Genomic DNA, 22,610 nt, shown 5'->3' on the forward strand with positions numbered 1-22,610 from the left:
AAAAAATCTCTTAGCTTTTCTTTATCAGACGGAAACATTTCAATTAAATGAAATACTCACTTATGCTCCGCTACGAGTTTGTTAAGAACTTTATATTGTAAACTTAGTCATGAGCAATGACATACAAAGTTTCTGATTATCTATAAAAAAAATTGTGTCAGGCGAAATCAAAGAAGACATATACATAACGCTAATGCGTTTATATAATTTAATTGTGACGAAATATTTACAAATAAAGTATAACATTAGAAAAGCACATCCATCTACATTAAGAAAAAAAAGAAATGCAAATAAGTCATAAGTTCACAAAATGTACGGACTGGACAATGATATTTAACGAGAAATTATGCGATATATAATATTGTTTAAAAATTCAGAGCTTACCTACTTGTGACATAACAAAAATTTTATAATAAGTTGTTTATTTACTAGACATCAAAATGTTAGTATCCTTTCGTGATGATGCGGTTTATACTTTTGATGATCTGGAATGTGTTTTCAGCTAATCGATCATGTGTACATGATTACAAAGGTATTTAATTATATTTAAATGATTTATTTTAAGACAACTTATTGCTACATTAATATTCTTCAGTAATGATATGAAAGCACAACCAAGTTCATTGCAAAAGCTAGGAAAGGTTCATCCGGCAACTATCTAGCAAGCGTGTAAGCTTACTCACTAAATGTGTTTATTGACTTTATTTTTATAATATATTATTCTTAGGTAAAAATAAGTAGGTAGGCATCTGACCCGTACGGTGTTTGTTTTACAGAAATATAAATCGCGTCACAATATTTAAATAAGGAGATAATTTGTTAATTATTCTTACAAAATATTTATAAAATTAACTAACACATATCAAGGAGCTGGTTTTCGAGCCAAAGTTCAGCACGTAATGATTGTAATTTGTAAAATATATATATGTATAAAGTATATTATCACTTTTATCGTTTTATGCTAAGAAGGTCAAACCCACGTTATCTTATATATTATTCCCATTCAAATATTTCTCTAATCGTTTTAATTTATAAATTCAGAACATGGTTTCAAACCAATGTAATCTAGAATACGATGTTAAGTTTTTTTAATAAGATAAATAATGATAAATGGGATTTCATATCCTTATTTTATATTCGATAATAATTTTTATTAATCTTATTTTTTTTTTTTGCAAAATATTGGTCCTTACAGAAAATTATTGGACACTTATAATTGGTTCCTAAAATTCTGTTTCCTTTTACTAGCAATGTAGGTAAATAACTACATTGCACTTACCTTGATATGTTTAAAGTGACTACTTCTAATAATAATTCTGTTCAAATTGTTCGAAAAGTAACGTAAGGAATTGTATAAGCTATCTATCTAGGAAGGTACTCTTTAAGACACGTTGGAATTTAAGGACTCTATAATAGAAATGCTGAACTTTTTCTCTTACCTTATATGTATTTTTATTTTAACAATTCATTATTTTATTTTCTATGAAATAATTATAAAATGATTTAAACCTAAAAGGTAACTTCCATCTACAATCGGCCAACGTTGTCCTCATAGCATCGCGTAATATACGCTTAAGGCTGGACCGGCAAAGCTGGCATATCAACTTATCTTTCACACGTCCTTACCTAGATATCAACAAATGCCTTAATCATTTCTAATAAATTTCTATAAAATTCGGTGTTAACGAGCCAAATTTTTAACATTTGTAAGTCTTGTGACTAGATTTTTCTTATTAATAATACACAAGTAAATAACGTAGGAATATTTGTACGACGAGATGCCATTGATTACGAGCGGTAACTTAAATGCAGACTACTAAGTAGATACCTTCATAAGATAAAACGGAATCACACACAATATACAATTACAATAAATTAAGCTTAATCGTAGGTGTCCAATAAATTAGGACTTAATAGGTAAAATTGTTTGTCGTACTAAATATAATTCATAATTTATAATACATACAACAAGCAAGAACCGATGCTGTAGAGATCGAGTCCCATAGAGCTTCACTATTATCTAGAAAAATATTTTTAATCTAAGTAAACACTTATAAAAATAAACGGAGTCGGCTCTAGATAGTAGAGAATGCTTTTCGAAGGCGGGTGTGGTCCTCGGGATATTAAAAATGGGGTATTTAACGAAGCACCTAGAAAGGTAAACTGGCGCGAAACATGTTTTCAATCAGCGGCGGCGCTGGCACTAAGTCTTCAAGCTTCAGGTAGAAGATTCTTTGAAGACCCTGAACGGAAAGCGAGCGCAGTTCGGGTAGAGCCCCAAGGACGCGGCTGAAGTGAGGCGCGCCGGCAGCACTGGCCGCGCCCCCGCCTGGCATGTGAGACCGAAGACATCCGATTATCTTCATTTGCAATTGTTCAACACGATGCGGCTCTTTTAAGCCATGTCTCTCTGTAAATAAAATATATTTTCATTAAATATTATTTAGATATTTTACGCGAGGAAGTCATATAATAATTGAAGTAAAATATGAAAATATTTAATACCTGTAATTAATGTCAACGCACAAAGACAGGCGAAAGTGGATATATCAATGTCCATAGAGTGCAGAGTATTACTGAAGTCGAGTACAGCGTGTAACCAGTCCCCAAAAGATCGTTGACATTGTCGTTTGTCGAGAACCAAGCCATTGCAGAAGGTGAGTTTAGTATCATCAGGGCGAGTGCGATAGGCTAGACGGAGCACAAATAATTCAAGTCGCGCTGATGCAAATAATTGCTCTCTGTCTTCTGGACACAAATCGCCATAGCCTGGCACCTTTTCAGCAAAAACTTTTATCATATCGATCGATGTGGATAGTAGAGTATAGAATTGCTGGATTACTTCTATATCCGAAATAGGAGGTTCCATTGGATTTGGTTCTCTATACTGGGAGTAATCAAGATTAGCAAAGTCAGGGGATGTGTCTACGTGAGCTCTTACTAGTGCTGTTATAAGTGATATTGGTGGACTAGGTGGAGATTCTTGAGGGCATTTTGGTTTTGAAGGCAATCGTCCTCGTCTGCCCTTTAAAGAATCTGTTCTAACTACTTCTTTCACCATACCAACAGCAAGACATTTTTGAAAACGACAAAACTGACATCTGTTTCTTCTTCTTTTATCTACCGGACACGACTTTTCTGCTAAGCACACGTACTTTGATCCTTTCTGAACAGTTCTTTTGAAAAATCCTTTACATCCTTCACAGGTTCGAACGCCGTAATGTTGGCACGCTGCAGTATCTCCACATACAGCACATAGTTGGCTGGGTGATGGTGGCGCAGCTCGAGAGGCATTATTGTCTTGTGGTACACCTCCAGGTGAACTAGACGCAGAACTCGGCGCTGAAGCTTGCATGCAATGGATTCGACTTCCATGCAGTTTGGGACTATCGTTGGAACTGTTAGATTCAGAACGTTGAACGGGCAATGATGATCTTCTTTGCCTGTTAGCTTGTTCTGTAGATATGTGTAAGTCAACTGAACTTGGGAAAGGCGGTAAAGAATAAGAATCCTGGGCAGTAGTAACTCCACCTGTGTCGAATGTCGGCGAACAGGGCTGAGCTGGCGCATAATATGGTGAAGGAACATAAGGTAAAGTCGGCTGATGATATTGATATAATAATTGTGTCGATGCATGTCCAGGGTGCGAATAAGCACTGACATTGTAACAGTCTTCGTCCATTTTAAGACCAAATTCCGCCATTTCTTGTTTTGGATAGCGAACCGAATATGTTTCTTCAAAACTAGGCAGCGCTGGGCCCAAGGTAGGCGACGGGGTCTCACTTACTGGAGTAGTACGTTGTGCTTTAATTTCAAAAGGAATAGGCGCATGGAATTCGACGTCAGGAAATGGGTCCAAGTTCTCTTCTAAGATTTCAGCTGAATCGTCTTGATACTGTGGCAACAGGCTTGGTAAATCAGTGAAGGACGAACCGTAGTTGCTCTGTAATAGAAAAAAATCAATAGTAAAGGCGTCACAAATACGGTAGGCGGAACATTACAGGGGCGGTCACGTCGCACCAATAGCGGACCTTTGTAACAATCGTTTAGCAATGATTCTTTTATGGTAAACATTGTTTTTATTCCTCGCAGGTGTCTGGTATCATGTGTAGTTTATTTTAATTTGTTCCAAGTCTTTAAGGGATAGCGAAAATTTAAATGATAAAGTATTTCACCAAACAAAATGTATGATCTATAATATTTAAGACATACTTACGTGTGTTTGCAGCAGTAGCATGCTGGAGGAATTTGACGTGAAAGCGCTTGGCGAGCGCGGCTCAGTGGCGCTCGGCCCTGTAAAAATATTTATTTTATTAGAATTATAAACTAAATAAATAATACATAAGTTATGAAACCAGTTATCACTTGTTTTTTAGCCTAAGGAATATAATAATATTGAGAGTAAAAATTATTCATGATAAAGTCGTACATGAACAGTTTCTACTAGAGAGGGTTGGTTCGGACTACGCCGGAAGAGGTCTGACCGGCTTGTTGATGGCACTGGGCTTTGAACTATCACGCTATACAAGGCATGCATCATTTATATTTACCCTCGGCGAACATACTTTGATTCCTACTTAAACACAAGCACACGTAATTGACAAATCGATAGTTATTGCGTGGTACGATTGATGACCGCGCTCTACCCTTCTATGACTGGCAATGACGGTGGAGAAGAAAGGTCTCTTAATTTATACAGCAGTTTTGTCAGCCAAATATTACCGCTTTGAATACATTGTGTCACGGTGCTTGATTCGCCACGCCCCGAAAATTGAATCCTATGTATACACCTCACCCATAGCTATTAAAAATGTTACAACTAATCCTTCCTTATCCATCTACTTTAGACTTAAGGTCTTCTGATTAAGGTTATTTCTACAAAAGCACGAGTATATGAATATTTTTAGGGCGAAAATGCGATAGATCCCCAGAGAGGTTATGAAATCACTGGCATTTGCAGTTTCTATTATGTTAAGAACCATTAATTTCAGTCTTATTAAGTTATAGTCTAAACGAACGCTTTTGTTATTATTTTTATATGGTGTAGAATGTATGTATGTATGTATGTATGTATGCATAATAGACATACCTCTGATATACTTATGTTTTGCATACAATACCTCTAGTAAATCTAAATGAATTTTAAGATGTTGAAATACGTTTGACAAGATTTCAATATCAAATCTGACTTGAATGTAAATTATTAATTTGAATAAATGAAGATCGAGAAACATAAAATTTATTATTTAAATTAAATTAAAATATAATTATTATAATTAAATTGCATCTACAATACATAAATAATTATATATGTTATACTTTATTCAGGTTTTCCTGTGTAGCTAATATTCATAAAAGATATTTGATACAAAAAGTTTTAATATCTAAAGATGTCTATGTTATATTAACGATAGATTTATATGTCTTGAGAAGAAGTAAAGCCTCCTTCAGTCAATGGATATTGTATGGTTCCTCACTAGTGAGATAATACTACTTTTATAACGAAAACCATAGTAAAATTAGGTACTAATACATTTTCATGTCATTGCTTTACGAGAATAAGTCCTTACTTTCTTATCAAAATGCCTTTATTTCTTGTAAATATATTTATTAATATTGTTAAACAAAACAACGAACTTAATACGTCGTTACACTAATTCGATGTGGAATGTATAACTATGGTGCCTCTCATTTTAAAATCGGACGAAATAATAAGAACACTCGAAACAATTTTTTCTATGCATTAAGTTCTGGTTAAAATAATATTTTTTTTTAATACAGTCAATTCATTTTTTTCCATATACATAAGTCATAAAGAATATGGCATGACTGATGTCACGGTAATTGCAACTTAAGAGGATATTTTTTTTTGAAATATTGCTTATATTTTTCTGTAAATAAAAAAAAAGACAATATCTGCAAAGACGTCGTTAAGCCCCTTCACTTGGTAGACGATGAAAAAAAAAAATACTATTTTGAAAAAAGAAACGTTACTTTTATTTTTTCTCTCGTATATAGAATAATAAAATGTAATTATATATTGCAGTGCTATGTTTTGTTACCGGATTTAAGTAAACGTCTTGTGTTTTATTGTAAACTTATAAATTGTATTCATGACGCGTAGTTTCCTAGTCTAGGTAATTGTAATTCAGTGGACATGGATTTGAAGATTTGTTTATTTTTTTATTTTTTAATAGAAGCACACTCGCAAGATCAAAATGACTCATATTTATATATGTAGTTTATAAAAAAGTTTTTACTGTACCTACTAAAATATCTTCATATCACGTTACAAGTCAGCGTACGTAAATTTATTTAATCGACTTATTTCGTATTAAAAAGTTGCAGTGATAGCTGAAAAGATTTTGTTGCGTAAATAACACAATTAATATAATGAATCAGTCAAAGTTGCATGGAACTAACTTTAAACAATTTGAGAGCAAACAAAAGGCATTGCCAATACTTAACATTTGCTATAGGTAAGCCGGACATTTGCTAGCTTTAGTCTTAAAGACGAATACTTAATTTTTATGTTATACTTAGTTTGTATTTAAAATATTACATACATCAAGCAGGTGTGTAGTTGTAGGTTGTAGTTTTAATTTGAAAGTATTGCAACGTTGCGAGTAAATTTTAATTTGATTCGTATCTCTTGTACATCTGTATTAAAATTTTGATATATAGTTGTTGCAATTGCAATGGAAGATAAAGTACAGCCTATATATCTTTATGATTTGTTGGTAAAAGCCTTGTTTGTTTAAGATAAAACGTTAAGGAAACGCTGTCTTTTTTTTGATAAAGCTCTGACAGCTCTTGATTTATTTCGATATCATAAATATTAAACTATACGTTCTTGTAATGAAAATATATATCTTGTTTATATGTTGTTACTTTGATGTAAATACAATTTAATTCGCGCATAATGAGGAATTAATTTTTCGATTATTTCAACATAAAATTTTCAAGTTACCTGAAACTTAGATATCATTGTATGAGATCGACAGACTTTGAACATTTTAGCTTTCAGCAAGAGAAAATTAATTTATCGCATATTGAAGTATAAATATTTACCCATTTTATTATTGATTTCCTTAGCTTTTTCCGTTAGTTTTTGATGCAGATATCTGGTATGTACTAAAAGAATACTACTATTACATTCGTCGTCTTTTCTAGCCCACTGACTTACTACTCGAACAACTACCAATGTTATTTAAGGAATAATAAGATTTTTCTAAGTTATAAGATTATCCACTAGAATCTAGCGTTGTATATAATAATCATCAATAAAATTTTGTGTCCGGACATCATTTGATGAATCGTATTTTCCTTATAGATTCATACAAAAATTTCAATGATATCCTTGTAAAATTGACCAACTTATTCTTTGTATCCTTAATATATTCTTACGTAAACGGTAAAAACAAGTCTACTTACGTTTTACCAAAATTAATAAGAAAAAAATTTTTTTTATTTAAGTTTACGATTGATAAAAACCGATTTTACATAAAGATATACTTTAACAAAGCTTTGTACAGTTAAATGAAGTTTTTTTTCAACATTATTTATTATTTATAAGAAATATTTAAATTGCTTACATTGTTCTGTTTATTTTGTTGTCATTGGAGTTTCTGTTTCCTACACGCACCGATAAGGAGTAAGTAAAGGCTTAAGCGAGCTGTTATTGAAAACAACATCAAGTTTTACTATAAACTTATTGTACAAGCCTCTTGTTACCCTACATCGCATATGATTTCAATATGCAAAATTTCTATAACAACAAGGGATTTCCAAAAAAACTTTTAGTAATAAACAAAGGTATCTATCAATTTATTCGTTAGAAATGTTGTTTATAAGAAATGGTATCTTCGGTTAGGCTGTGTTTGAATTATGTATGGGAAATGCTTCTCGAACATTACAATTTGGGAATTATGTATTCTGTAAGTTTTTTTTCATTCTTCTTTTATTATTTTTTTTTGTGGAAGTATGTAGTACAAAAGCTAGATCGAAGAATTAATTAATTGAATGTCATTTTATGATGATCCCAAAAAGCGACATCTGAATGATAGTTGCGATGCTATTTCAGAGGGTAAAAGGGAAACGTGTTTCATAAAGGGTGTTTATTTAGTACCTCACTTTTCCGATAGGTGGCTCTGACTTAATTCGTATCGATTACCGACCTTAAGAAACAATTATAAAGATATTCCACAGCAAACTAAGACACATATGCGAACTTTGTTTTACTCTAAAATTCCACAGCGAATAAGTCTTGTTTGTGTCAGATTTGTTTAACTTAATTGAGAACAATCCCAAGGTTAATGATCTAACACAAATATTAGCTTTTAACAGAGCCTCTAGTTCTAAGAATATGTATTTTGAGCACATTAATTTGCTTATACGAGTATTTCGCTATGTTAAATAGAAATTGTTTACATATATCAACTCCACTTTAATGTTACATAAAGAAAATTCATAATTATTGTAACTTAATTTTCAATTGCTTTAAAACTGCAAATAGGAAAACGACTGCTCACTGAATAAACATTTGATAGAAAAGAAATATTTAATTTTAAACTCTCTATACGTCTAAACATAAGAAAATACGGTTATAAATCTATACATTGAATTGACGGCAACTCAGCTGAGCGGTGTCGGGGGTGGTGACGTCAGAGGCAACGCTTATGAACCTTAATGTTCCCAGTACACGTGAAAAGCTTTCGTACGTCATCAATATCAAATGAGAAGCTTTTTGTATCATTTTCTTCATCACGTATCAGAGTGGTTTTAGTTCTTATTGATAATTTACATATAACATATTTTTCTTAAACCGGTTGAACGTGAAACAGAGGCTAGACTGGCAGAAATAATACCTACCGTTTACCTATATAGGCGCCACTATCAAATAAAGTTTTAAAAACATATAATATTTTTATTTACGTAATATAAAATAAAACTTAATTGTTGATATTAAAACGTACCATTTGTATTCTTTTCAAATCGTAATATGTTTTGCAACGATTTCAATATGTAAAAATCCAAAAATAAAAATGACGCAACAAATATATATACATATATGTTTTTTCAATAAATATTAAATACTTTTAAAAATAAAATGCGAGGAAAATCTATTTTATCCAGTTGTATAAATAGGGAAACAATCAAAAAGCATCGCAATAAATTAATGTTTACTTAAAATTTCGCTTAAAATCGAAAATAAAAAAACATAATACACATTAGGTACGTTTGTCAAAAATATATTTAAAGATTTCCCACGAATCAAGTCTCAACAGCTACCGATTTTGGTAATCAATTGATAATTTTTTTGATCATCTCATTTTATGAACGGCTGATGTAATTGAATCATTCTTAATTTAAAAAAATAACCATTAGTGAATATTGGATGTCATAAAAATAATGTTTAAGTATTTAGAAACGTTCAAACGACTTACCGAGCTTTATTGATAGCGACCTTGATATCTGTCTCGCTTTGCGAACATTATAACACTGTTTTAGAATAAATTTTAATATATTCATAATTTTAATCATCTATGGCCGATAAGCGAAACTTGTTTAATAAAATTTACTTGATTCTATTTCATGGACTAATAAAACGTGTCGACATTAGCTTTATTACTTTAACTTTAAAAAAATTAAGCAACTTTTTTACAATTTCTTAATTTAACATTAATATTATGGCTAGAAGAATTTATTTGTGAGTGAAACTGTTTTATTTTCTTGGTTATTAAGATTGTTACTGCTAAATGTCTTAAAAATTCTGTAAGATGTAGTAAAGCAAACCTTCTCTGCCATGTGGGTGCCTCTGCCGCCAAGCTTATTTATAATATCAAACAAATTTGTATATTCATTTTCATTATTTGGAAAATATAAATTGCTTCTTAACAGTATAAAAGACATAACAAATATTTCAGTATATTTTGCAGTGATTAAAAGAAAATAAGTAACATTAAGTGACAACGTGTTTAAGGAAGTCGGTAGCCGTAAAGCAAGGGCGTCCTTGAAACGGGGCACGGGTCGATGGATGACGTCACACGTCGCGTGACGTCACGGGCGTCGCTCGATGCGGAGGCCGACTCACCTCCCCATCACCCCTACTCCCACCACCAAGATATTTTTAGACTGTGACGTAATACCCCTACAGTGCTTTAGTACAATACAGTTAAAAATATGCAATAGGCTATTCCTTTCATGCATGTAATGGATTAATGAGATTTAATGTCTTAATTTAGCCCTACGTAAAAATTAAGTCTATTTTTTTTTATTGTAGAACACTTAAATCAAGAGTAAGATAAAGTAACACATGATGTATGAGTGTTTTGTGCAATATTGGCATGTCTAATTGCTTAAGCATTTCACGATAAATCCTTATGTAACCGGCATTTTAAAATTATGATTTCTGTCTGAAGTGACAATGACTAATACGAGATGAAAGCTTGATTTACAGTTGTTCGAAGTTAGGTTACTTTTAAAAATATCAAGTCAATAAATAAATAATAAAATCAGTATTTATTGCATTTCTATGATAGAGCGATTCATACTTTTAAATGTCCATCGAAATGCATTTTTATTTACTATCAAATGAAATCCGTAGTAGTAATAAAATGCGGACTATAAATAGATAAAGAAGAATGAATATTTTAATGACGCGATAAAATAAGGATTTGTGATGTTCGATACGAGTTGAAAATAGTTTCCTTGTGACGTAAATCTACGAACGAACCCGCCCTGACGTCATCCCAGCTGGTTATAGCGTGCCTTATCACTCCCGAACCCCGAAAACCTTAAACGTACATCAATCGATACACATAATATTCGGACGAAAGTGAATTGTCTCAACAAATTTGCATTGGACTAACGTTTGGCATAAATTGCATATTAAATTTTTTGGACATATCAGATATTTAATAGCAGCAGTCGTGACTTGTGTCAAATCACATAACACCTGTTTAACAACCTTTTATGTCTGGTTATCTGGTGATAACAAAAGTGAAAGTGATGTTTTGCCGCGCGGAATCACTCGGAAACCGGAGTTTGTTTAGTGCTCATAATTGTTTACCGTTTAGGCGAACGAGAAATAGTGAATGGTAAAAGTTTTTGATGGAGGAAAGTTGGTTCGTTATTATCACGAACGTTTATTATAGAGACGAATGTTTCCGAGCTGATCTGACAGATGCAACATCTGCCTATTGCAACATTGTATTGGGCAAGTTGATGGCTTCTGAGTCCGATCGCGACACTTCCCATACCAGCATTACCTAACTTGCCTCGAGCAAACAAAAACATTATTAATATCTCCCCGCTAGGATGATAGTTCATTAAGTTTTTTCATATCATCGCTTTGGCTTTCAATGGAATCATTTCTTAAGATTAACAAGCATCTGATACACAACTGGTACATTTATAGTCCTATAATGCCAGAATAGGACGCGTCGTTAATAACAGACGAGTTTTATACGGAAACGATATAAATATTAAATATGGTATTGATGTACAATTTATTTTATTATAATAGCTGAAGATGGTAATGCTAAATTTATAGGTAGGACCCGAGGCATGTGCCCGGACCGGTGTTGTGTTGAAATATATTTCAACACGCTTATTTATCTTTTGCCCGCTGATAGCTTCTTGCATATGCAAATATGTGCGAGCCTAATGTTTTTAAACTTAATACGTACTTTAAGGTGTTAATTACATATAGCGGAAGTGTGCGAATATTTTAAAATAACTACTGTTCGAATGACATTTATTACCAAAATTAATATCAAAAAATATTAGTCAAAGTTTTCCTTTTAGATTAAAAATGTTTGATTGAGGATGAAGGTTTTTTTTTGTCCGATATTACATTTTTTGTATTGTAAATAATCGTATTATTTCACATTATATTCAGATAATATATACTTATATATATTTAAAAAAATATATAAATGAAAGAATTTTTTTATTGTTACCTTTCCTCGCCATAATTTAATAATAACACCTCTAAGAAAGATTTTATCGACTAATCTAAAATATTCACGTTCTTATTAAGGGTTATAGGTTAGATACGCTAATGGTTCACCGGGCAAACTGACAAATGAACTGTAAAAATTACTTCATAATAATAATAACATATCTTCTGGAATTGAAATACAATGAAAATATGTGCAGGTGCATTCAAAAATTTTCGTATGCTCCTAAATTTCCAATAGGCTTGTTAAACTTCCACTGCGACTTGATAAAAACAAAATAAAGTCACAATTAAAAATAAATATGTAAAATAAAATAACATAACGTAATGACAAAAAATAAAGAAAATATCAGTCTATTTTCAGCCTAGCATTTATTGGAGAGAAGTAAGTAAAAAAAAACAAAAAGCATAATAAAAAAATAAAAATAAAACAAAAAGGGATTTACGTACGTGTGGTAAGAAATTGTCTAAGGCCACAATGTTGGCTGGAGGGCGTCAGCAACGCACCTCGCATTCTAGCCGATGGCCATCGTCACGACAGTTCCACACAGAGTCTACGCACCCAGAGGTTCTACACAACGAAAGCGAAAATAAACACAGAATTGGAAGGAGGCGTCGTGCGGGCGCTGACCTGGCGCTGGCTTTTCAGGATCCAGAGAGGCGGCGCTCGACTCCAGGGTCAGTTCGAGGCACGCGCCAGACAGTCCCAGCTCACTCAGCAGGATCCTCATGCGGCCGAGCACATTGCACTCACTGCACGCACTCACTCACAGTCAGTCGCTAGTCGGGGCGATCGCGAGAGGGCGCACGGAAGTACGCGCTGGCGGACGTTCGGTGCGATACTGAGGCCGCCGCCGCTGAGGCTGGTGGCTATATCGCGGCGCCTGACGTCACGGCTGCGACGTCATGACGATGACGTCACTAACGGTACCTCCCACAGGCCGCCCGCCTCCTCCTCGCCGCCCGCCCGAACCTGCGCTAACGGCATCGCTAGTACGGAGTGGAGCTTTCGTTCGCCCGCGTCGCCACCCGCTTCCTTCCACCGATCTATTACGTTTTTCACGGTCAACTGGCACTTTTCTTGTGGGGTGTGTTTATATTTCTACAACGTCTGGATTATAATAATTCAGATTAAAAGAAATATAATATCGCTTTTGTTTCATTTCACTTATCCAACTTAAGTAACTCATAAATGCACCTTTGAGATAGTATACATATTTCTAATGCAGACACGAAAAGTAAAGTTCCCATAATACAACACTCATGTCCATCGCTTAATTTGACATTACTTTCTATAAAATTACATTTCGGTTTTGTTGCGTTTCTCGAAACTTTATATTATATCGTGAGTTTAGCTGTTTGAAGACGGTAAGCGGTATCGTATATACATATCCGAGTTTCTATATAAGAGATTTAAATGCATTGATTTTGTTATAATAATATCGATATATTTCAAGTTATTCAGTATAATAGTGGGCAAACGTATGCGCGAGCGCATCTCGTTCTCATTCGATGCTAGTTTCCGCATTGGCGTCGCTAGTCGTCACACCAGGATATCTATAGGACGCAGTTAGGAACCCAGATCGAATGATCTATTTATGATTTCACTTGCTGTTGTTTTGGTCTTTTTTGTCCGAATATATATTTATGTCTGGCAACGTCTAGGGTTGTTTAAGTCATTGGTCGTAGAATTTTGATCTACGGTTTCAGACTTTTTTTATATGTATTGAAATTAACATACCTAAATAACAAGTGATACTTTAATGTGTACCAAATTATGACGTAACTATTTTGTATTATTCAATAATCTCATTGAAACATAATGACTAAAATATAATAAGAAAAAAAAACGATGATAGCAATTAAATGTATGTTTTAGAAATACGTAATAGTATTTTTTTTGTAGTTTTAAAAATATTGATAGGTTTTAATTTTTATTGTTATTATTATATACAAATTTGATTGCTTTTGCATCAGCTTATGATAAGGAGTAGTCCTATGTCGAAATAATTGATTTTTTTACGAGGAGTCGACCGTTAAATCTGAACTAAAACAATAATATATATAAAGAAAATAAAGCTATATTATATTTATAAAATATTTTTAATAAATATTGACCAGTTTTAACATATCCGATGGCAATAACATTAGGAATTATAAGTGAGTGGGAGTGTATTTACATATGTGGAAAGTGATATATATATATATTTTTGTGCTTTTTGTCTATATATATATATTGCAAGATATACAACCTATTAGCAGACAGACGGTGCTAGACGCTCCTGGTCCATATTATTACTATCGTTCGACAAAAAAACATACACAGACGCACTATGCCAGTTACGTAATGTAAATACGAACAGGTAGTATATTTTAAGAGTAAAGTTATCCTATAATTTATAAAAACTTTAGTTAAGTTTTTAAGTGCCATTAAAAATGTAATCGAAAATTTGTTTAAAGTTTATTTTTAATTATTAATTTTTAATTAAAATAAAATTGAAACAATATTTTTTGTGCATAACTACTCCTTACGGCTCAGACTTTCGATATACGTGATGATTGAATTTTTGATTTCTGCCAAAATTTTATTACGTAAGATCAAAGACGCTCATAGCATCTTCTGATTTATGCAATGTATATACTATTATGTTAATAATTATATAATAGAAAAGGAGTATGACTGTTCGAGTGTCGGTGATTCAAAGGGAAATTTGTCAACACCGTTGGTTATGAATCAAGTCTTTCTCTTTTATTTTATTAATGTTGGCAATATTATAACGTTTGTCCAAACTTAACTACATGCAATGTAGATTATTATGATTAATTTTAATGATTTCTAAATTTATTTTTCATTCATAAAAAATGAGGTTATTGTTTATGACAATGATTATTAAATTGTTAGACTATGTAGATTTAAGTCACGATCTTAATTAAGCTTTGAAAGGGAAGTGTGATATGAAAAAGATCCTCCTGTATTCATGTCAGCCGAGGGTCGTCTCCGGAGTGTCCGCATTCAGAACTGTGTATATTTGTATTACGATTGGTCGCATGCCCTAGTACTATTTGCTGCTCGCTCATCGGGCAAACGTCCAGTTATTCTAATTTTACATATAATCGATTCCGTCGCAAAGCCGACTCAACGACAAAAGATATGCTTATCCGTCAAGTAATTGCTTGTCTACAGATGTAGTAACCATCTGTAGCTTTAACCTGTTAAAGGCTTATCGACACGATGACATCGACACTGTGAAACATCTAGTACAACATAAGAAATAAGAATGCGATAACGTGAGTTTATTAAGGTTGCTTTCTATCATTATTGTTTCCAAAGTTGTTTTGTTGCTCTAAACATTTGATTTATGACAATTAGCCTTAATTTTATAATATGAAAAAAAAATACTGTTATATACACAATTGTTTTTAATCTTTTTTATGTTAAAGGATGGTGAAAGAATTTTTTTTTCACCTGATTGAAGTGGCTACCTTCGCCTATGGACACTTAACCGTGTAGCTCCAGATAGGCTTTGTCTTAAAAAGATTTGGATTTAGAATCCAAAAGAATGATTAAAATGAGTTTGAAAGAGAATTAAGGAAATATAAACTTAAACGTAACACCTTTAAAAAGTCCTTATTTCAGTTTAGAACGCAAATTCAATCTAAAAGTATTGCAGTTTATTGACTAAGTATAACCAAGTTCCACTTTTGCTATAGAATAATTGAAAACAGCTAAATAATGTTCAATTTAGTTAACAGACAGTGGCTGCAAACTTTTTCCATAGCTTAAATTCAACATTCAAATCCCTCAAAAATTCTAGTCAACTTTATAACTAATAAAAACTTGTAAAATCATTTAAAACATCAAACATGAACATTAATCAAGAAAGCAATGAAATAAACATTGTTCTTATAACGTGTAAATAGTAGTAATATTATTTTTGTTTAAATAACAAATAAATTTGTGAATTATAAAAACACCCACATATAATGTTATTAATTAACAATCACTCTTGAAAATTAACACAACTTCCGCTCAAAACTCCATTTTTTAAAGTATTAAGACATGTAATTTACCTATATTGAAAAAGTTTTAGACAAAACATTTTAAAAAAGGTGTGTTTATAAATTTGACACCGACAAAATTTTGATATAATTATAAGCGCATGAACACAAATAGTGGTAATGAGTTGCCAGTTGTATATAACGTTTATCAAAAACTATTAATTTTATATATATGCAAAGTAAAATAATATTGATAAGAATTTTATCACGCCGCAGTCGAATCAGCCGCGAGTCGCCTCGCCTGTATTAATAAGCACCAGTGTGGTTTATAGATGTACACATGTGTGCGTGAGGAATAATATTTGTGCGCGAACGCAGCGGCAACGGCGAGCCGCGAGAGAATTGTTACGTGAACGCGACTTGCTTGATTCTATACGATGCCGTCAGCGCATATGTCCGAACTGAACATTGAGCGTGATCGTAAATTATACTAATTAGTTATGGCGGTCTTTGCCGTCAAAAAAGTGTTTTCATCATACTGTAACATACTAGTGAGAATGCTATTGAGCGAACGCGCGTTCTTCCAGTGATATTATATTTGTTACAATAACTAAACACGCGGACCATCGTTAGATCGGGTGCATAATGCACATTGCGTGTCTGTGTGCGTCGAGTGTTCACAAATAGCCAGTGGAAAGGGGTTTGACACAATGATCTCTATTGTAAGTTGATAGTAGCGTAATTATACATTATCAATAATTTTGAGGTTATGTTTGCTCCGCGATACTCTTAGAGACAGCTTTAAAGTTGCGTCTTGTGTAAATTCTGTTCTATTTCCCTTGTTGTTGCATAATAAATTGTTTGATGTTTACCTTACTTTATTGATATATTTATTATTTAATGTTGTCGTTAAGATTATCAATAATCTAAGTTAATTTGTTCCGTTACAATGATATTGAAATACTTTCTACTGTTCTGATAATGATCGGTTATTAAAAAATATATATTTTTCTTGTGTACCAATGTAATAAGTAGTAGCGTAGTGTATTAGTTACCCAAATGTAAATAATGTTATAAGCATTTTTGTTTCATTGTTTAATATATTTCTTTATTGATCTCAAGGATTCAGTAATTATTGAAGCAATATTTGCATCGCTCACTGTATAATCAATATTAATTTTACACCTAAAGTAATTGATTTTTACAGAAGATAAGATTATTTAATATCTGATATATTTTATAATAGTATAAAATAAATATATTTTTTAAGATATCGAAATCATACTGGCTAGTTTTGTCTTACATATTACAATTATGTTATTATAACAGCATTGACCATGGTTAAATTCCATTAATTTTCTCCGATGGTATCGCGCGCGTGGGTCGTATATCATTTATAGAAAAGATTCTTTTAATTTAATTTTAATATCAGATTACGGATTTCCGAACAACATAAGTGTTTTATCTTATCTCCAAATATTTCCATCATGCCGATATAGCTGAGTGGCATTTATTTCGGAGACGGCTAGATTAAGTGGGTATTAGGATGTGATTTTGAAGATTTCGTATGACTAATTACTGAGTACACTACTTGTTGCTACTAGATTTTCGTGCGATTTCATCTTTAAAGATCAAATTGAAATATTATAAAAAAAACTTTTATTATAATAAGCTTTATGTACAAAAAAAAACAACGAAATCCATTAAAATTAAGAAAACATACGGAACCAATACAAGAACAAAACAAGCAATGCAAAAGACCGATCAACATATGTTTACAAATTATAATACAAATATTACAAAAAAATATCGAATTGAAAACATAGTTCTCTCTTTGAAAGTCGGTTAAAAAATAGAAATGATGCAATTAAAAAACAGTGCCAATAACACATGTGTACCTAAACGTTATAAGTTTTTATGTATATTTTAACTGTATTATATATTATGACAGTGTTATTGTATCGCTTGTTGATGTTGCATGTGGATGGTGCGGGGAAAATGTGTAATTATAGTTACTCATAAAGTGTTACGGAGAGCGCTCGGTGCTTTAGTATAGTTACTCGCTTACTCATGATATGTATTAAGGATAGCGCTGGATGAGTTAAAATATAGTTTTTGGCGTGTTCAATAAGGGAAAACAAATCTAGTAGGTTATGTATGATTGCTATATTTGCATGTGAATGCATTAGTTTCAAATCACTCGCGTAAGTAGCTCGTCATGACAAAAACAGCACGACCATCCACAATACATAGAATAATAACCCAATAACATCGGCTTAAGATAATCGTGTTTCTTACACTATACCTCTACACCGAAGCTATTAAAGAATATTATGTTATAAACATATATATACATTTAATATTTTTTATTTATAACGTAATCCAATACAAACATACATCCATTAGACGTAATTTGTATATTTTCAATACTAAATATACCAATTTTAATATAGTACACCGTAAGTCAAATACAAACCATTGATAGTTGATAGTTAATATTAAAATTAAATTAATAGATGTAATAAGTATATGCTAATCGGTATTAAACGTCCTGTCTGTTGTTTATGGGTCAGTTAATAATTTGTTACTCTTGATATTAGAATGTCACTAGTGTGCATGAGGTTGACCTACCATGCTGCGCTACGTGTTGAATGCAGCTCCTGACACGTGATCAGGCGACCCGTGATAATTTAAAGGCCGTTTTTACTCCCATTGCTGTTAATCGAGCGTCACTGGATAAATTATTATTAACACGCCGCTCAATCGATCCGAATACTTGTACCCCCCGTACATGACGTCACTGTTCTATAAGTCCCAACGACAGTGACGTCATACAGCCATGACGAAATTCTACGTCACCGTTCCACGCATGCGCGGCGATACCGTTCTAAAATAGGAACGTTTCTAAAAATTGTTTGGAATTAAAATACATAATACAAATTACTAAAGGTTTTCTATTTAATTGGAATAAAAATTGAAATTGATTAATAATATGTATCAATCGAGAACAAAATATTATTATTTTGATGTGTATTTTGAAATTGGCTATTTATATTTTGTAGTATTGAAAAACTTATAATCTGATGATATGTTTACGCATCAATTAATATATAACATCAAAATGATTAGCTTGTCCAAGTAAATATCTATATATGACATCTTTTGTTAATTTCCAAAACAACAAGCAAGAAAAATTCGTTCCTAACGTGTGAACTAGAGTAAGTTTGTTACCGCCCGCCGCTAGATGTCGCTAACACTTTACTTACCAGATGACAATATGGCGTTTCATTCATGTCAACCTCGAAACAGACGCTATGTCAGCTTATATATATCTTTTTAATTTACACAGTTCCTCATTACTCTCATAAAGATTTTAGTAACTAAAGATGAACAAATCGAAATTATATCCTTCAAATCAGGTATGTAAAGTGTTTACGTAATATAGCGTGGCTTTTCACCACCCTCTTTAGATTATTGATCAGTGAGCCGGTCGTCTCGTACTTGGTTTCGGTAGATTAGTTTACTACAGTAAATCATGTTAAAACTTACATAGGAATTGTGATTTTTTCTGTCGCATATCAATAGATTTTTATACATTATTTGTTGCAATGTAAAGGAAGCTGTATCGTCATAGTGGTGCATTAAATTGACGCATTGAACATCATCATGTTGCCTAGCAACGGGTTGGCCTTGAATTAATATTCTAATTTTAGGTTGAAGTTCGTGTCGTCGATTCTTTACAATTACTGCACGGGGAGTAATTACGTCAAAAAAGTTGCATGAATGTTTTTAATTATGATGTCTTTTTTCTTTGCAGGTGCAGGCTACTATTTCTTCTGGATTATGGTTTATATAAGGATTTTTAAATTTATATTAAATCATGGATCCTATATTAGAAAACGAATCCGCGACCACAGAATCATCAAGCAAACATGGAAAAAATAAACACAGAAACAAGAAGAAAAAGAGTAATCAGGAAATGCAAAATGAAAATCAAACTGTTGTTGGAGAGAAGAAAAAATTTGTAGTTACAACTCTATCTGGTAGCAATGAGCAAAATATCTCCGAGGGTTATGCTCAAAGCAACGTTCATACAATCCACTTTGGAACACGTGGCGCTGAATCACAAAGACCACACGTTAGATCAATTTTCAAAGATAGACCACCTGAAACATCTAGACCGTCAAGTGCAGAGCGAGATCAAATAAGTAAAGGTAAGGAATATGAGACTTTTCACGGAACGTCGTCCAGTCCAAGGAGCTCCATATTCGACATATTTCGAATAAGGAGAAAGAGTGATTCCAAAAAACATCAATCGCTTATACAAAATGTGAAGGGTTCTCTAGCCGTACCACAAAAATCTGCGGAATCCCCGGTTGAATCAGCTAGTTCCGAAACAAAAGATTCCCACAAAAAATATTATTATACTGTAACGGGGGTATCATCTCGAAAATCTAGCCCGATTACAAGGGTTATGGATATATTTAGAAGTAAGCCTCATCCACAAACAGAACCAAGTACGGCCGACAATACGAAAAAAAAGAGTTCGAAATCTGCTCGCCGGTCGTCTATAGGAACGACTTCACCTACGTATCACAAGAATTCTTACGCCTCGTTAGATCCTGTACAAGCCAAACAGTTGTTTAGAGAAGTTCGAGGCTTACCAAAATATGATCCATATCTGTCCATTGTGCAAATATCAATAGGAGGTAGAGATAAAACCAGACTGCTATTGAATTTTTTTAAATATCACAAGTGCTACGAAATTTTACCCAAATCAGCGAAAGTTATAATATTCGATACCCAATTTCCAGTTAGAAAAACTTTTCCAACTCTTGTATCTCACGGAATACGTTCAGCCCCGTTGTGGGACGCTAATAAAAAATTATTAGTGGGCATGATAACTGTCACTGACTTTATTAGAATTCTATTACATCTAGATAAAGAAAATTTATCAATGGAAGACTTAGAAAAGCACACTCTTCATAATTGGAAAAAGATTCTGAGGCCCACTAGGAAGCCTTTGTGTAGCGTGGGACCAGATGAATCCTTGCACGAAGCAATCAATATGCTCAGCAAGAATAGAGTTCATCGTTTATTAATGATCGATCCTGTATCTGGGGATGTGTTATATATATTGTCACACAAAAGAATTTTACGCTTCCTATTTGTTTATCTGAATGAGTTCCCGGAGCTTACGTTTTTCCACAAAACATTACTCGATCTGAATATTGGAACGTTTGATGGGATCATATCCGTCACAGACGATACCAGCGTTAAAGAAGCTTTTCAGCTTCTTTTAGATAATGATATATCTGCCTTACCTATTCTGGACGAGAACGGCGTACTTTTAAATGTCTACCCAAAATATGAAGTGTTGAATTTAGTGAGTGAGAAGTTATACTTGAACTTGTCGTTAACAATAGGAGATGTGCGCAACAAAAAGAAAGACTGGGAAGAGAAGCTACAGAAATGTTCTTCCACCATAACACTTTACGAGGCCTTAGAAATAATTGTTAGAACTGAAAGCCATCGATTATTATTAGTGAATAAGGACGATAAGCTGGCGGGGGTCGTTTCGCTATCTGATATATTAGTCTACCTTAATAGGATAATACCCGCCGAGAAGAAGGTTTCATCTCTCCAAGAAATATTTAGACCGTTAGAAGTTAATAAGGTCCCTGAATCTTTGAAAGAGAGCGAAAACGAAGTGATAACTATAAATGTACCTATCATTGCAACAGCGCAGAACGTACCTGAGTTGAACGAAGCCAATGATGTATGTATTGGTGATAATTCTAATGAAACTAATATAAATAGTGAAATTGAAACTAATGAACAGTCCGCTGAAGCTAGTGATGCTAAGGATGCAGAGGCGGACGCGGACGTCCAACAATCTCAGACGGATGTAGCTGTAGATAATGACGAGTCATAAACTTACCCAAAGATTAACATGAAATCATCTAGTGTATTAGTCTCGCTTACTGCTTATAACTTACGATATTGTACATTATCGTAATGTTGTTGCATCAATTGCACGTGAATGCCTTATTTATTATTTAATCCATTAAATTATAATGCTGAAACTCAATAAAATATTTTAGTAGTTTCGGTTGTTTTTTTTATGATATATTATTATTATTATATTTGATTAAGAAAATATATTACGAAAACATTATGAGGGTATAGTTTTTTTAAGAGCGACAAACACAAATTAGTTGAGAGTAATTTTATTGCCTATAATTATATAGATACATCTGGTTGCATAGTTAAGTCATTAGCGGGTAATGATTAGTATTATACATATTACCATCTTGTTTTCTTGTAAAATAATAAAACAATCGCTAAACCAATGTTATAAGAGTAATGAAACAAGTAGCAGATTTTTTAAATTATTTCATTATAAGTTCATTCATTATATATTATCAAGAGTAAGTTTCTTTGTTAGTTTGTTAGCGTGCTGTATTCTGAGAAATTGCCAGCGAATTATCTTGTTAGCATGGCAACACTAGTCTTAAAATTAATATTCATATAGTAATCCAGAAGAAAGATCTCAAGAGCGATTAAACCGCTTTTTGTCGTAGTTTTTATATAATATAAATGCATAATATATATTATAATTAATAAACACAAATGTAAAGTTTTTTTT

The 22,610-nt window shown here is 32.7% G+C and overlaps 2 protein-coding genes across 6 annotated transcripts; one reads left to right on the top strand and one right to left on the bottom strand.

Annotated features, from left to right (window-relative positions):
* Positions 1-181: 181 nt before the first annotated feature.
* LOC116765302 (probable nuclear hormone receptor HR38) lies at positions 182-12,842 on the bottom strand. Of its 2 annotated transcripts, none has more exons than XM_032654745.2 (4): positions 12,594-12,842; positions 4,217-4,293; positions 2,506-3,943; positions 182-2,410 (listed from the first exon to the last, which is right to left on the bottom strand). In XM_032654745.2, exons 1-4 carry the CDS (start codon positions 12,691-12,693, stop codon positions 2,151-2,153), a joined length of 1,875 nt encoding a protein of 624 aa, XP_032510636.1. In that variant the 5' UTR covers positions 12,694-12,842; the 3' UTR covers positions 182-2,150. The 2 variants fall into 2 exon arrangements, with proteins under 2 accessions (XP_032510636.1, XP_032510637.1); XM_032654746.2 differs by having other exon boundaries at positions 12,413-12,842.
* A 2,252-nt stretch (positions 12,843-15,094) lies between these two features.
* On the top strand, positions 15,095-22,069 carry LOC116779528 (5'-AMP-activated protein kinase subunit gamma-2-like). Of its 4 annotated transcripts, none has more exons than XM_032673874.2 (2): positions 15,095-15,250; positions 19,779-22,069. In XM_032673874.2, exon 2 carries the CDS (start codon positions 19,842-19,844, stop codon positions 21,894-21,896), a length of 2,055 nt encoding a protein of 684 aa, XP_032529765.2. In that variant the 5' UTR covers positions 15,095-15,250; positions 19,779-19,841; the 3' UTR covers positions 21,897-22,069. The 4 variants fall into 4 exon arrangements, with proteins under 4 accessions (XP_032529765.2, XP_032529762.2, XP_032529764.2 ...); XM_032673871.2 differs by lacking the exon at positions 15,095-15,250 and adding an exon at positions 16,390-16,683; XM_032673873.2 differs by lacking the exon at positions 15,095-15,250 and adding an exon at positions 17,951-18,107.
* Positions 22,070-22,610: the final 541 nt, after the last annotated feature.

Source organism: Danaus plexippus, chromosome 2 (assembly GCF_018135715.1).
Source record: "Danaus plexippus chromosome 2, MEX_DaPlex, whole genome shotgun sequence".
NCBI lineage: Eukaryota > Metazoa > Arthropoda > Insecta > Lepidoptera > Nymphalidae > Danaus > Danaus plexippus.

Excerpts from the sequence above, each read along its gene's own strand:
- LOC116765302 (XM_032654745.2), bottom strand. The coding sequence starts at position 12,693 with ATGAGGATCCTGCTGAGTGAGCTGGGACTGTCTGGCGCGTGCCTCGAA. Across the intron at positions 3,944-4,216 it reads TGCTACTGCTGCAAACACAC|AGCAACTACGGTTCGTCCTT; the intron begins GTAAGTATGTCT and ends TTTCTATTACAG. Across the intron at positions 2,411-2,505 it reads TGCGTTGACATTAATTACAG|AGAGACATGGCTTAAAAGAG; the intron begins GTATTAAATATT and ends TTTTATTTACAG.
- LOC116779528 (XM_032673874.2), top strand. The coding sequence starts at position 19,842 with ATGGATCCTATATTAGAAAACGAATCCGCGACCACAGAATCATCAAGC.